General features: G+C 39.5%; 1 protein-coding gene across 4 annotated transcripts in view; it reads left to right on the forward strand.

Moving 5' to 3' along the window:
- The first annotated feature begins 294 nt into the window (after nt 1-294).
- Nucleotides 295-16,845, forward strand: part of PTPN2 (protein tyrosine phosphatase non-receptor type 2) — a 40,550-nt gene continuing 23,999 nt past the window's right edge. Inside the window, exons 1-5 of one of the 4 annotated variants that reach the window (XM_086740592.1) lie at nt 295-498; nt 3,820-3,910; nt 12,277-12,377; nt 13,055-13,153; nt 14,340-14,477. In XM_086740592.1, the coding sequence (XP_086596718.1) occupies nt 430-498; nt 3,820-3,910; nt 12,277-12,377; nt 13,055-13,153; nt 14,340-14,477 (498 nt within the window). In that variant the 5' untranslated portion in view covers nt 295-429. Of the gene's footprint in view, nt 499-3,819; nt 3,911-9,429; nt 9,574-12,276; nt 12,378-13,054; nt 13,154-14,339; nt 14,478-16,845 lie in introns of those variants that run through there. The other 3 variants (XM_086740593.1, XM_086740594.1, XM_086740595.1) reach the window with 3 other exon arrangements.

The raw sequence follows: 16,845 nt of genomic DNA on the forward strand, positions 1-16,845 counted from the left end.
GAAGGCGGCCTGGCACCGCGTTGAAGCGGGCGGGGGGCTGACCGGCGGCGCCCCTTCGGTCGCTGAGGTCTGCCCGCCTTCTGTCCTTGCAGTGACAGTGCGACAGCAAACGCGCGTCTCAACGGCCTCAGGCGCTGCCGAGAAGGGATCCGCGACCCCCCCGCCCGCCCCCGGGACACCTGAGGGCGGCGCTCGCTTCCCCCCTCCGCCCCATGACGTCGCCGCAGGTGCTTCCCGCCTCCCCGGAGGGGGGCGTGGTCTCGGCGGCCCTCGGTGGGCGGAGGCGAGGGCCGCGCATGCGCCTGGCGCCGGCGGCAGTGGGACCCGTTGCGAGCGTATGTGCGCGCTCGCCGCTCCCGTGTGGTGGGCAGCGCGCGAGGGGTTGGGAGCTTGCCGGCCTCCGGACAGGCTCGCGCTCTGGCCGCCGCCATGTCCGCCATCATCGAGCAGGAATTCCAGGAGATCGATGCCACTAACGACTGGCAGGCGCGTTATCTGGTGAGCGAAGGGGGTCGCGCCGGCTCCGTCCCGGCAGGAGGGAGGACGGGGAGAGAGCTGGCAGCGCACGTTGCCGGTGTGCCGCCGCTTCAGCGGGGAGCGGAAATCGCTGGGCCACGACTCGTTTTCAGGTGCACGCAGCGAAACTGCGGCCGGTCGCTGCGCATGCTCCCGGCAGGCGGCCGCCGGAGGGGGTGAGTGCGCAGGCGCAACGCGGCGTGCCCTGCCGCTGCGCCTGCGCGCCGCCCGGCGGCGGGGGTGCTGGCCGCGCACTGCGCCTGCGCGGGCTCGGCGGCGGCCGGGGCCCCTCAGCCGGCTGCAGGCGGCCGGGCGGTGAGGGTTTAACCGAGCGGCCTGATCTGAGCCGAGCGAGGGTGTTTTCCCCGCGGTTTCCAGGCAGAGTGGAAAGTTGTACCTGATAATATCCATCCGGCCAAGGCTCGCCATCGCCCCTGGGTTCGCGGCGCTGCGCAGCGGTTCCTCAGGCACCCACTCAGCCTCCTCCCCCGCCTGGTACCGCTGCCTTCACCTGCCTGGCGGCTGCGGGAGGCCTGCGCGCTTACTTCTCAGAACATAACGCTCCTTGCCCTTTTTCTCTAGAAACAACGGGATTACTAACTTGCAACAGTAGTCTTTGGGTCAATTCCATAAAACAGACTTTAAGTATAAGCTTATAATACTAGAGCAGTTGTTTGAGCCAGTACGTGTTTTATAGTGCTCTTTCATAAATGAGGGAAAAGAACCCGAAATAAAAGGTCTCTTTACTAACTTTGAGTTGTGCTATTTCTCTGTTAAATTAGCAGAGTATTTGATTTACATGTATTTCAAGTACATTATCTCTAGACATGTATTATGGAACTGAACTGTGGTTTGAATTTAACAGGGAATAGCAGAAGTAAACTGTGCTGAGTTAATGAGGTAAAAGTACAAGGGAAGAGTTCTGCAACCAGGTTTGTTTTTTTTTTTCATTAGGTAGAAAAGCGCACACACATTACATCTGGTATGTCCAGACTGAACAATTCAGCTTTCCCAAGTATTTTTAATATTATTTAGTTCTACTTGAATGAGTAAACTGAAGAGAAAATTGCATATTCAACTCTGCTAAACTTTGTATATCGTATGATTTTCTAATTTTACTACAGATATGTTGTAAAATATTTTAAATATTTTTTTTTAATGAGAATTTTAAGTTTCCCTGATTTTGTAGATTTTGCAAACTCAGGGTTTTTTTTCAGGGTACCTAAAACATTTGTTTTATGTTAAAACCACAGAATACAGGTCTGCTTAAAAACATAAAAAGAAAATAGCAAATTAGTTTTTGTTTAGGAAGGTGTTTTCCTAAGATGGTGTTGTATAAGAAGCATACATACTTGCCCTAGGAATTGCAAGTTTCTCTGAAGAAAAAACAAGCTGGATATTGGGGTTTTTTAATTCTTCTTGCTGAGACCAGTTTTATATATTGGCCCTTTACTTCCGTCTTGTGAAGCCTGGAATATTTATGCTGTCTCCCAGACCTCCTGTCCAATCTGAATTAATGATTGAATAAATAATACTGATCCCCACCCCACCCCCCTCACCCCCATTGCAAAGTTTTCTTGTGTAATATGCCTTACATTACATCTGGTGTCTGCTTTGTTTCTCTAGTTTGTGATGGCTGATCATATATGGGAAAACTGATTTTAGAACTAGTCATTAAACTTCCTTAGGTTTAATGCTTTTTAGCAAGCCCCCCCTCGCCTTGCATCACTGTAGTAGTGTTTCTACCTGTTTTAATATTTATTTACCAAATTACAAGTCTGTTTATGTGCGCAGAGGATGCTAGTGCTTTTGAAAACAACATATGTTGCATCTTGTTATCGACTAGTGCAACATTTACATTTCACGGAAATTTGGTTGTGAATGCCTCCCAGGTATATTTATTCAACATGCATGTGGTTTGCTCCCAAAGCTTGTAAGCCATATAAACTAGAGAAGAAGACAAATTCCAATTTGTTGTATCAAAATAAAAAAAAAAAACAGGTTGTCTAATGGATCAAGAGATTTTGATACAAATATGTCAAGCATTGCAGCTTGACAGTTGCTGCTCCACATTGTGGTTTAGATTTTTTTACAGGTTGGCACTGCACTGAGATAATGTCACACATCAGGTGCTAAAAAATGACCCTTCTTTAAGTACTTTAGATTTCCACTGAAGTCCTTTTTGGTTGTTTTTATTGTCTGGGAATTCATAGACTTTTTAAGAAGTCTGAGAAGACAAAGATAGTGGAAGCATAGAGAAGACAGTTGAACTGAAGCAGAGAATGCTTAGTTGTAAAGGGAAGTTTAAGTGCTCTTTGGGACATAATGATCACATGTAGCAGCAGCAGCATCTAAAAACAAAAGGAGAAATCAAAATAAGATATTGTTAATTCTGTACCATACAACATGTCTGCTGAGATGGCATCACTACAGAGATAGAATGGGATAGTTCAGTTCATTGGAGGCTCCTCGTCAATGGCACTTTAGCTGTGTTTTCAGTTGTCTATATAAGGTAAATCTGTGTATCTTAGTGAAGTTGTGTAAAAGATAACACTCAGAGGCAAAAAAAATAATAAAACTGACCATTCAGAGTATGTGAACAGTATACTTCTTAAAATAGTGTCTAAATAAGTATGTTTGAATGTCTTCCAGATGCAGATTATTGAAAGGTTTGTATTCATGCCTGGGAAGAAGCAGGCTGTGATTTCACATTGATACTGGTCAGTCTAGAATTGTTCCTTCATATTGGATCGTGTTTAACTGTACAAGTTATTGGGTTGAACTGTCAAATCTCCAAGAGTAATCTTGTGGCTGTAGCAGCAGCCGTAAAATCAGTAACTAGTTCAGTTGCCTTTGTGGGGATTTATGCTGGCGGTCGGTGTAAAGGAGCTGGCAGTAAACTGCTGTTAGTTCTGTCTGAGTCTCTTATTACTGTGGGAGATAATGTGCAAGTCTGAGGTAAACTGTAAGCATAATGAATATCTGGTTGTTTTGGTTTTGTTTTTTTTTTTTTTCCCGTTGTTTCTACTATATCAGTTGCTTACCAAATTGTGCTTATGTTAGTTCGGTAAGGTTAGCCAAGTGTGGGAAGATCTAAATGGCAACAGCTTGGCCAAGAGTGAGATACGTGTTTTCTGAGTGGAAATAACACTAAGTATAGTAAAGGTTTGTTAAAATAATTTAATTATTAACAGCTCTGATTAATGAATAAGCTTGAAAGTCCTACAATAGGATGTGTAAAACACTGACCTTACTCAACTTACTGGCTGTAAGTAAATTGCATTTTTTTTTGTTTTTTTAAAGGAAATTCGACATAAGTCCAGTGACTACCCTCACAGAGTTGCAAAATACCCAGAAAACAGAAATCGAAATAGATACAGAGATGTTAGTCCATGTAAGTATCTTCTCTGTAATTACCGCAGTAAACTTTCTAGACTTTTTACTTACCCAGTTTACTTTTAACACTCTAGCTAATAAGTCATCGTCTTTGTAGGTTGTGTATTTTGTTTATTTCTGTAGGTATGTATCCTATGATAAATGTGGTTTTTGTAACGTACACAAATGTGTGTAACAGAACAGATAAAAATTTGCATGTTAAACTTACTGTGCTGAATGCGAGATGATTGCAAATCACAGTTTTTAGTGTGTAGGTAATTGTGAGCTGCAAAGTAACATTTTGAAAGATATTTTTGTCGTAAGGAAATTATTTATTTAATATTGCTTTGTCTATCAATAAAATAAAAATCAACATCTACTGGGCACAGAAATTAAGTTAATAAGCCTTGAGTAACACATACAGTTTCCTTTTCGGCTAAGTGATTCTGCGCATTTATAAGATTGTGTGGATAAATGCCACTCGATTTCTACTGTTGCTTTAAAAAATACTTGAATTTTTTTTAATTTTTGTTTGTTTGAAAGAATGTATGCATGAAGTTGTTCTTTAGTTCTCTCAGTGCAAGTAGATATGGTATGGAGTGCTTTGTATTTTACCAACTGCCAAAGAAAGGTCTTTGTGACCTAATGATCTTAGATCTCAGGTGAAGACAGCTTTTTTACTAGCTTCTTTGCTACTGAAGAGTTGTGTACTTTTTTTCAACAGCATTTACTTTAGAAACTGTAATCCAAAATCATTATTAAAAGGTATGTGAGTAAAAGATTACCAATATTTAGTTACAGCTGGAGAAAGCTGTCATAAGTAACTTTCAAAAGGACTTGGAAAAACATTTAGTACAGCCTTGATTTTTTTACAAAATATTGAAGTTGGAACAGGTTAAACATTTGTATGTTCTTTAGTGCGAAATTTCCCAAAGCACCAAAGGCTCATGAAAGCCTTCTTGTTACTGGATCTAGAATTTTTGAAGGGTTGCTGGTGTATTGGGGCTTTTTGTTTGAGAGCCTAATCTGAATACCTATTGTAAGATTTGGAGAAGTGCTGAACTCCTTGTTTCCAGTTGAAGGTTGTGGTAACAGCATGTGCATAGCACTTCTCAAAATTACACAGAAAGGGTCTTGGATTGAGTCATGCTGGTCAGATGCAGCCCTGTGTGCTGCTTGTTAGAGTGCTGCCAGAATGCTAACTTGCACGGTGTATTCGCACCAAATGGAGCCAGCCTGGCTTAGTGCTCAATCTCAATACTGCACTCTGATGAAACTGAACTTAAGAGTTCAGCGCACAGCCTCTTTGCTGTGGCTGCGTGGCATTCCCCGGTATGGTCTATTTGAGAAATGCACAGCTCTGAAGAAGATACCTCAAGTGGGTGAAGGCTTACTAGCTTCTGCTGTGTGCTCAGCAAAGGGAGACAGGGCTCTGCTGGGCCTTTCTTGATCTATGCAGAGGTACGTAGGTGTCCCAGGTCTGCTGCCCTGTTACAGCACAGCATTAGCGTCTTGCTTGTGGTAAGGTAGATCATGTTTTATTCACTTTGTTTCATACCTAAATTGGGATGAAAGTTGTAAGAAGAGAAGGCAGGAAATTGGATTTGAACACACAAGACCCAAGTTCTATTCCTGGGTCCAATATCTTATACAACTTCTGTGGCAGAAGTTGTATTCATGCATTTACTATTTGTCCCATCCATGGATTTAATTTCTTAGGCCCTACTGCAAAGAGAATGACAGCTTACCTTCAGTGTATTCGTGTTTTTTCTGTCTTTGTAGAAAGAGTTTTTCTAAAATAAAGAAATAAAAAGACATTGTATTATTATAAGTGGTATCTAATAATGCCTGCAACAGTATCCTAGAGGTTGTGACTTGTATTCATCTCCTGTAGTTTTTTTGAGCTCAACATTTTCCTTAATCATGGCATGCCTTTTGCAATACTGACGAGTACCAAACACCTCTGCCCTGATCATGGCAAAGCTTGCTTCTGGACCCTGTGCAAGAGCAGAGAGGGGCAGTTAGATAAAATCTTCAAGACTAAAGTAGTAGTTGGGCTCAGTCATTACATGCTAGTTTACGTGAATTATAACGTAATGACTGAACTAAAGTGATGAACTTCGGAGGACTGTGAAGAGGAAAGGGACCTGGGGGTGTTGGTTGATGCTGAGCTGAACATGAGCCGACAGTGTGCCCAGGTGGCCAGGAGGGCCAACGGCATCCTGGCCTGCATTAGAAATAGCGTGGCCAGCAGGAGCAGGGAGGTAATCATCCCCCTGTATTCGGCGCTGGTGAGGCCGCACCTCGAGTATTGTGTTCAGTTTTGGGCCCCTCACTACAAGAAGGACACTGAAGCCCTGGAACGTGTCCAGAGAAGGGCAACAAAGCTGGTGAGGGGTCTGGAGCACAAGTCTTACGAGGAGCGGCTGAGAGAGTTGGGGTTGTTTAGTCTGGAGAAGAGGAGGCTCAGGGGAGACCTCATTGCACTCTATAGCTTCCTGAAGGCAGGTTGTGATGAGCAGGGCTTTGGCCTCTTCTCCCAGGCAACAAGCAGGACCCGAGGAAATGGCCACAAGTTGTACCAGAGGAGGTTTAGATTGGATGTGAGGAAAAACTTTTTCTGCCAAAGAGTGGTCAAGCACTGGAATGGCCTGCCCAGGGAGGCGGTGGAGTCGCCGTCCCTGGCAGTGTTCAAGAGGTGGCTTGATGAGGAGCTACAAGATATGGTTTAGTACCTGTGGCGGCAATGGTAGTGGGAAGACGGTTGGACTAGATGATCTGATAGGTCCCATCCAACCAGGTGATTTTATGATTCTATGAACTTTGAAGCATGTCTCAGTTTTTAGCATTTATGAGAGAAACAAGGTTTGAACTGGGCCACCAAGGCAGGCTGCAGAACTGGGCACTAGGAGCAAGGCTGTATGAGGAGAACAGAGCAAAACACTGTGTTTGAACTAATTCCTGTTGAATTTTACACCTGTGTGTTTTCAGTTGTGACTCATACTTGTTTCTGTAACGGTGGTGAGAGTTGGGAGGAGAAAGAGACCTGGAAGGGAATATATGATAAATAATGTTCCAAGATAGTAGTACCTAAATTTCAAGGCAGCTGGGGTAATAGCAGTGTGGTTTGGTCACTGTGGTGAACACATCTAATCATGGCGCATGTATGCGAGGAACTGGCATTGCAGAAATGCAAGATGACTCAGTCTTACACAATCTTAACATCTTGGTCCTTCACTTTGCAAATTTTACTGCTCTTAAACAGTGCTTAAATGAAAAAAGGGTGATAATACTAATATTCTTTGATGGTCAAAGGCCTTCAGAACTAGCAGTTAAACTCTTAAGAACTAACTATTTAAACATATTGTAAGACATAAGACATAATTTGATGGAAATGTTTTATTTCACCGTAGCAGTGAGAAAATGGTTTGTTAATCTAGATAGCGGCCAAGCCAGTCTGAAATCTGAGGTGGTAAGTCTGCAAGAGGAAATGCAAAGATTATTCTGTCTTAAGGAAAAGATGTCAATGGCAAGCACAGGAAAAAATGCTTTGAGTTGATTTGAACCATTTGAAGCATAATACGCAGGACATACACCCTGAAACCAATTTGTGTCCATTACATACATTGCTAGGTAAAAGTTGATTTCTTTTAGCTGAGAAAGGCTCATCATCTTTGCCCACTATAGCTGTTTCACGTTGTCTCCAGTTTCATAAATATTTTTGTTAGTGTCCAGTTTTGTTGGCTGAAGAGCTATGGTGTGTCTAAGTTTGGTTGGGTAAAAGCCCTCAAGAGTTACTACCTTGCCAAAAAAAATAGCAGTCTAGCAGTTTGGTATTAGTCTAGAATAGGGAGAGGAATTTTTTGGCTGTGTAGCAGTATTGAAACAGGAAGTTAATCTGAAATAGGTTTGGTTTGACAGCCAGTCATTTCCTGACAGATGAAACCATTTCTCAGAAAACATTGTTAAGAGGAAAATAACTTATGAGGTTATTATTCTTTATTGATAACTTCAATGAAACATTAAGATTTCTGTTACTACTTTCCTTCTAAATCTTATTCTTAGTTGATATCAGAGAAGTCTAACATCTCTGACACTAAACACCTTTAGGGATCTGCTTACTGTGTTCCCAGATTCAGAGACAAGAAGGAAATCCCCTCGGCAAAATTGGCAGATTTTTTTTTGCTTTTGCTTTTGGAGCTTAGATGGGGGTTTACGCAGTTTTATCTTTAGCCTTCCTTTGTAATGTGTGTAGCCTGATTTCTTAGGTCATCTGAGCATTTTTGCCTGGTAGATCATGTTGCTGTTGGAGGATCTGAAGAAGTAGTGATTTCTCTTGTGTTCTTCCTGTGGCCATTGGTAGACTTTGTGTTGGACCTTTCAACTGTAGGCTTACAGTTGTAATAGAGTATATACCAGGGAGAGAGGAGTGTCAGAGTATTGTGCTTTACAGGGAACAGAGTTCAAGCTGATGTGGATGGTTTTGCACATAGTGCTGCTTGATGATCATTGCAAAAGTGTTTCCTTTCTGACCTGTGTTTCAAGTGAATGTGCTGAGAACAGGGAGATGATCTGTCCAAAATAAGCCTTCTGCATTTCTTAACTCTCCATATTAGAAGCTGACATTGATGGTTTTTATGACATTATCTAATGATTCTCTAAAATGTCTTGTTACCAGAAACATGATATAAATAAGATAGACATGCTGCTTTTGGAGATATGTCTTTCTCTGGAGTTGGGGAAGAGGGGAATTCCCTAGCACATGCTGATCTAAACTTTATGGTATCTTAAGGTTTTTTTCACAGTCCTGCTTAAAAGTGTAAGGATCCTGTGCAGTAGTTTATGCATATATTTTGGTATGAATACATTTCAGTTATGAGCTAGGCCATGATTGATATGATGGCATTCATTGCATGCAACCAGCGACAGAGTGGGGAAAAGTCACTTTGCCTTTCCTTTGCCTTAGGCTACCTCTGAGACTTGAGACTGTAAGTCTGGTGACAGGATGTTGTAATTTGAATAATTTAGCAGCTCAGATAGACTAGATTTAGATTAGTGAAATGAAGGGGATTTGCTGGTAGACGGGAAAGGGTCAGACTGGGTCAATGGGATGGCTTATGGCTACATGTTTTATTTATGACTTTCTTCAATCCACTAAGTAGCATTTCCCCCTCCTTTGTTGTTGATAGCTCTATATTTAGGGAGCCAGAAATATCTCTTGGATAAAAGATAATTTTTACGTTATATAGTGGTTTCACTTCTAGAAACAGTTGTTCTCAAATAAAAAAAAACCCTTTCATTAGCCAACTGCAAGAACTGTATGATGTAAAATGCCAAATGTTTCGTATCTAACTGGATGTGTCGTTTTCTTTTTATCAGGGAGTAGGCAAATTGATGTGTAATGTGAAGTCTTGGCGTTACTTGAGATGCGGGGAGTGTTGCCAGCGGTATCAGTGGGGCAGAGTTCCACTTAAAGTGGGTAATAAGAGCTTGCTTATTTCAGACCGAATGGTTCTGGGAGTAGTTTTCTTAGTGCGGGAGCCAGAATGAGAAGCATGTCTAAGGTTTCCACTTCCTTTTTGGGCTGCATAGTTTGTTGAAATAGGGGAATTAGCACTTCAGAAAATGAGTACTATATTTTAGGTGTTGTGGGCATGGCAACATTTAAGATAAATCTTTAAGGTAAGATTTAAGATAGGTTTATCATTCATATAAATCTAAAGTACTTTGTAACTGGAAATTATTTACATACGGGAAATATGTTGCAGCTAACTCACTGTCAAAAGTTGGCTTGCTTCGTTTAATTCAGATGAGCAAGCCAGTGCTTGAATGAGGTTTCTAGGTCATTGTGTCCTTTAGGAACCTTTTGCCTTGAAATGAGGGAAATCAATATATTCCAGTGGCTTGCTTTGATCTGTGGAGCGTATGCCAATGTATTTGTAGAATTGCCTCCATTTTAGTTGGGGAGGGGGAGGGCTTTCTGTGCACAGAATTAGTTGTTAAAGAGGCTTTTAAAAAAACTTTCAGAATTTTATTTGTCATGTTTACAAAGCATAATTTATAAGAGGAAAAAATAAGCCTGGAAATGTGTGTAAAGATTACCGTAGGAGACCTCATTAGGGCCTCAGTAGTTATCTCCTACTGGCAGCAATACAGCAGCTGCTGCTGGGTGATTAAACTGTTAACAGTGCTTGCTTACGTCATCTTTCCGAGAACACTAGTACCGGTATGTGTGATTTACTATAACAAGACCTTAAGTTTTTCCTGTTGGCAAATGACATGTAATATTTACGAAGGTCTTGGTTTCTCTCTTGTAGAAATACTTCAGATAAAATGATACATGAAAGGAAAAAGTAACACTTTCCTATCCAGACAAAATAATATAAAGAGATGTATTTTACTTTGAAATGTGTATGTGTCTTAATTTTACTCTTTCTTGACTTGGATAATATTTTATTCTTCATAGAGATGTATCATAAATTATTATAAGGCTCCTGGAAGTCAAGATGGTGTTGCCTTACTGCTGCAATACTATTGAAAATGGACTAAACCAGTAACTTTCTCATACTTTTGCATCAAAAATAGTTTTTCAGCCTATTTCTGTTCTCTGCCTGTTTGTATGTGACTGTATATAAAAGCTAGGAGCTAAAGGAGGTAGGATGACAACCCTGAATCTCAGTCCTTCAGGGAAAAAAAAAAAAAAAAAAATACTGTTTACTTCTTTCCTCAAATCCAGCCAGATTTGACTCTTTGACGGCTCTGAATAGCAGATAGATGAGGGAGAGTATGAAAGCAGATCAAGACTTAGTAAATGTACTTTTCCCAGATTTCCAAACATACGGAAAGTATTTATAAAACCATATGAGCGGTCCCTAGAACAAGTCTAATTCTGTAACTGTTTTTTAATTCCCATCAGCTTTTTGCCTATCTGGAGTCATATTCATGGATTTCTTAACTAAGCCTTGTGCTGTATAGACTGGCTGTGATATAGGGACATAATCTGAGTTTGGCTATCATAGCTGCACTGGATGTGATACTTGGTAGTTGCTCGTGTCAAAGCACATGGATTTTGTATGTTTCCCAAGATGTTCATCAAAAGCAAATTAGCCTTTTGGCTAACGATAGGAGAGGGAAAAGCAGACTGACGTTTTAATGGCAGCTGTACCATCAGTCTGCACCCTGAATGAGTTTTGCGGGTTAGACCAGGTGAAAGTAACCATAATTCCCTCTCAGCTCTGTCTGTTCTTTATGGAATATCTCCCATCTCTTCCTGAAATGTGTTCAAGTCTCTTAAATTCATCTTAGTTTGCTATTTTTTATTTACTCTTCCCATAAACAGTCTATCTAGGCAGTTGAGCTTCAGGAGATTTGCAGTCAGATGGATCTCATTTCCTGGCAGGCAGTTGTGTACAAATTTTAAACTGAAAGTGCTCTTTACTTAATACAGTTCTAATAACTGGCTAAAGGATTATTTACCGTGAACAAGTCTGATTACTTAAGTGTCTCCTAGAGGGTGATAAATCAGATACTGTGCTGTTCCTAGAACCGCTTAGTGACTTTTTATTATGCAGTGTTTTAGCATTGCAGTCTGATAATCTTTCTCATATTAACATTAGAATTTTAAACTGAGTCCTTTGCTTGCCTCTACTAGAAATACAGGAGTCTTCTGTCTTGCCTGTGTAATCATGAGAGATGGAAACTGTAATTGGATTAGGCTTCATTTAATTGGAAGATTTGTTAAATAGGTACATTTCTGCATGTGCTCATTCTTCAGTATTTTTGATTTGTATAATATTAAAAAATAAATTACAAGGAAACTTAAACTGATCAAAGCTTGGCTTGAATTAATTGCAAGTAGATTTTTTTTTCTTTCTTTTTTTTTTTTTTTAGCTGCATGAGTTTAGCTCTATGATTCTACCTCAACCTATGAAACTTTGGTTTGCCAAAAATCTTGGAGTTCTGAACTTAAAGGAAACCATGCAGTGGAGTGGTCTGGTGCGATAGGACAGAGTTCTTGTATGGCTTGTGGTGCTGTTGCATTAAGGAAATGCAGTTGTGGAGATACGATTGTGAGCATCTTCTGGCGTATGAGGGGAGGGTTGGTTTGTTTGGTTGTTTTTTAAGGGAAACTGAGTATTTATGGGGTTTTTTTAGCAGCTTCTGTTAATAGCTGCCTGAAATTACTTTGATGGAGTGCTGAGGGGACAATGAGACAGGCAGTTGTCAAAGTTATGTGAGAAATTAGTTTCATGTATATTTGTGGTTTGCTGTTTGGTTAGTACTGCAGAATTTATTTCTAATTGCTTGTCAGACCTAAACTTACCTGTTAGAGAGTATTCATCAAGGTGGATGCATCATTAATTCTTAATTTTCTTTGAATTTCAGATGATCATAGTCGTGTAAAACTGCAGAACACCGAGAATGACTATATCAATGCCAGCCTGGTGGTCATAGAAGAAGCCCAGAGATATTATATTTTAACACAGGTAAGTAGTACCAGTTACTAGGTTATTACAAGGACTGAGAATCTGAAGGAGGGGGATTTGTACAGTTGTAATTTGTATTTGTATGGTTCCCTGTCTCTGTTTGTTGTGTATATCTCATGCTAACTGCCTGTTTGATCTAGTTGTGAACACATTATTTTATGTTTCAAGAAAAAGCTAAAGGAAATATTTAAGTATGAATGGCTTACTGCATATAAAGCTTTTCAAATATTTCTTGCTTTTTTCCAGTTCTTTTGGAAATAGGTTGCAACAATGCTTTTACCCCTTATTATTTCATCTTGTACCTTCTGAGCCTGCCTGCAGTAGCTTTTCTTCTAACAGCACGATAGTATTGATGCCCAGACTGAAACATCTCTTTACTGAGTTCTTTCTATTTTGTTGTTTAGGTTTAAAAAACCCAAACAAACAAAAAAAAACCAAAACAGGACAACAAACAAACAAACAAACAAAACCACACAAAAAAAACCCTCCAGACTTTCAAGTACTGAAATGGTCTGTGCGATGTGGTTACTTTCTTCCCTGTAACTTCTATCATTCTATTAATAATTTGTTTAAACTTTTCAGAGGAAGACTTTTTCCTGTTTCCACACAGTGAAATATTGTTCAAACACTGCTTTGCCTATACATTCTTTCACCCATTTTTTTTCTTTACTACACAGGGTCCACTGCCTAATACATGTTGTCATTTTTGGCTAATGGTATGGCAACAACAAACCAAAGCAGTTGTCATGCTGAACAGAATTGTTGAAAAAGAATCGGTAAGTAATGTCAGACCTAAAGTTGTGAAGCAAGCCACGTAATTTTAATACAATATTTGATTGGTATGTTACAAGAACTAACAGACTTTCTCACTGGTGTATGGGATAACATGGATTTAATGTAACATTAAAGTGCTGGAGCGAAGATGCAGAATTCAGTTTGGTGAAAACAGCATCTAATAAATATACATCCAGAAAGGTGAAAGTAACATCCTGAGAGAAAAGGATGTTCAGATAGAAATAAGATGGAGCAGAAGCAGTGTAAGATGCTCATGAACAAGACAGAAGGTGGGAAAACAAGTTTGAATTCAAGTATTTTTAGATTATTTCTTTTAAATCTGATGGAGTAGTATATTTGTTACATAGTGATCTTAACTGTTTGTAACAATGGAGACAAGCTGCTGCCCAGCAACTGTCAAACTAATCTAGTTATTTTTGATTCTTTACAGCTGGTGATATGTGTGCAGAACACACAGTTCTTCCGCTATCATGTAGTTTTTCTGCTAATGTGCCTAAAACTGCTATGGATTTTAGTTATAAATTCATGTCACTTGAGGTTTATGGTTTTTCTTCAGAATAGATGTGATAGTAAAAAAAAGATTTGACTAGTCCATTAAAAAGTCACTTTTTTTCTTATGCAAAAATTTTCCTACAGAAAGTTTGAGTGCAGGACAAGAGGAATGAAGGACAAGAGACAGTTTTGCATTGCTTTGTTAGTTCATTTTTTTTTTTTTTACTAGAATCTTCCAGGGTTCAGCAAGCCTTGGGAAAACTGGATGAGTTACATGAGTTATGTAAATGTGCAGGTGTGCATGTCAGAAATTGAGGGGGGGAAATGCTGTTGAAGTAGCTGAGTAAAGATCTCTGTTCACTGTAGAGAGCTAGAGGGGGGAGAGGGAGAAGGGTTAATGTATATCTCAAAACATATTAGCCCTGCCATGAAAGAAAGCAGAAACACATAAAGCTGGGATGTGTGATAGCCATTGAAACAGTTGTAGTAACTTGGCTGTAGACATTATGGACTTTGAGAATTCCTCAAACTGAGAGCAGATATTTGAGTCTACTGTATTGAATAACGGGGTCTCAGTCTGCTCACGCAAAGCCAAGGATAGTAGGCTAATTAACCTGATTTTTCTTTTTGTTTTCCCCTTCTTTTTTTCTCCTTTTTAAAAAAAACATAAATTAGGTGAAGTGTGCACAATACTGGCCGACAAAAGAAGAGGAAGTTATGACATTCAGTGAAACGGGTTTCCGTGTGAGGCTAGTCTCTGAAGACGTCAAATCCTATTACACAGTACATCTACTGCAATTAGAAAATATCAACGTAAGCTTTTCTCAGTCTGTGTAGCTCATATTCCTAGGCTTAAGTATATAACGAAAAACAGTTAGCATATTGTTGCTACAGGTTTGGTTGAGCTTCTACACTGAAAATTTTAATGTACTTTGCTTCTGATAATATTGAAGATCTATGTGTGGCATATAAGCAAGTGTGTTAGACCTGAATTAATGTATACATTAAAAGAGATAACAGCTTCAGCATTTTTATACTTACATTTTCCATTTGGCAGTACCTTTACATACTGAATTGTAATTGATGTAGTGGTGATTCTAGGAGGAGCTCTAAGAAATACCCTAAAAGAAGGAACCTAGGAGTTGACATTTTTGATTTCTTTTGAATATCAGAAATCAGACTTAGTAATTACTGTTTCCTAATGGAACTTTATTTTTCCATATAATTGAGTCCAGCTATCTAAATTTTTGGGGGGAGGGGCGATTACCATCTGTAGATAGGTAACTTTATTTCCTCTTGCTTACCTCCCCTTTTGCTCCACAGGACCAACCATCCTTTTCTCTTAAAAATTAAGCACTTTGACAATTTAATCAAGTTAAGCTCAAAAAAATTGTTCCTGGCCTGAGCTTGGGTTGGAATTTGCTGCTTCTGTTTCAGAGCTGAAGACAGGATTGAAGAGCTTGTCTGTTTGTTCCAGCTATGGCTTGTAAGATATTCTCTCTCCCTATAAACCTTGCCTTATATTAAATGAAAGTGCTAGTGTGGCAAGTTTTATTCAAGGTTGTCTTGTCAGCGGATTTGGAAAAGGAAAGCTTGAAGGTGTTCCTTTGCATGTTGTTTTATACAACTAAACATTGATACATTTGGTCAATTTTTTTTTTTAATTTACAGTAACTATTAATGGTACTTTGAGTTAATGTTTGTTAATTCAAAACCACCTTCATGAGATCTACGTGATAAAACTCGGCATGTTGTTCCTTGCTCTATTCAGTGTAAGAAAAGCTTTATGAAATTCTGTCTACTGACCTGAAAAATTGTTTGAAGTTGTTTGTTTATTGACAGCAAAGGCAAAGAAAAGAGGAGTAGTGCTTGCAAGTTAGTGCCTGAGAAATAATAACTTTCTGTTTTGGAAAACTGAAGCAAGTTTTCCTAACTACAGAAAAAGCTTCTTCATGGAATTGTCTGGCTGACATTGGCCCTTAAACTTCCTATTTTCAAAGGATACAATTTTTGTGATGTGTGTATGTTTGGACATAACAACAGCTGGAAAATGCAGAAATCCCTTGAGGAACAGCACAAGGTGTACTGTAGTAGATTTTTGAGTTGGAGCTGTTGAGCACTTAATTTCTGGGTGTGCTTTGGACTGGTAATGCAAACCCATCAATGCTGTACAGAGTTTCTTGTATGTCATGTAACTCAGTTTCATTAATACCTAGCAAACTTACTGTATTGAATTTTTATTTTTAATGCCCTAGCACTCCTGTAAGGCTCCACAAATACTAACTCTAAATAATATTTTAAATATAAAACAGCTACAAGAAGTAGAACGTACTTGGTTACTCAGACAGAAAAACTACATGGTTTTTAGAATAACACTGCAAATGTTAAGTGCAGCCTTCTGTAAGAATTTGATAATTATACTGTAAAACTTGCGGGAACTGAGTATTCACAGTAACTTGAAATGTGAGCTTAACTCTATGTTTATACAATTTATTCTGGAGGGGACTTTGGAGGCAGAGTAGTAAGACATTTAGCCACTTGACGCCTGGGGTATAAGATGACTCATGAACAAAATACACTCTGAATTCCAACAGTACTTAAAAAAATTTAGTGTTTCCTTAAAAACAGAACTGTGATTGTGTTCATAATACAACCTTTCTGAACTCAAGTAAATTTGTGTTACTGCAACAAATCTCTCTAATACATAAGCAAAATACATATGTATGAAGAGTAAAGTGCTTGTTTAATGTTCTTACCAATGAAACAATCTCTCAATATTTGGTTGGTTTTGTTGTTGTTGGTTTTGTTTTGTTAGAAGTACAGGTGCAGTTTGGAGAGGGGAGCAGTGTTTGGTTTTTAGGATTAGATCAAGGCATTTGATGGTTTGATTTGTTTATATCTGTTCTAGGAGAAGGTTAGTGTTTGCTGTTGTGGTAGTGTAATCCAATAAAGCTTAGGAGAGGAGGTGGTGTTTATTGTTACCTTTCCAAAAGTTCTGAAAATATTTATAATGTGCTTTGTCTTTCTGGTGCATGTTGTGGCGTTTCTTTATTTTTTCCTGACCCAGTCTACACTTTAGAATATAGAAACTTGAAGCTGCCTTTTCACTGTGATTCATTGTGTATCCTCTGTTGTTTTGTTGGTGTTAATTGTCAGCTCTTGTGAAAGTAGATCACTGCTT

The sequence above is a fragment of the Chlamydotis macqueenii genome, chromosome 2 (assembly GCF_036417535.1).
Source record: "Chlamydotis macqueenii isolate bChlMac1 chromosome 2, bChlMac1.mat, whole genome shotgun sequence".
Lineage (NCBI taxonomy): Eukaryota > Metazoa > Chordata > Aves > Otidiformes > Otididae > Chlamydotis > Chlamydotis macqueenii.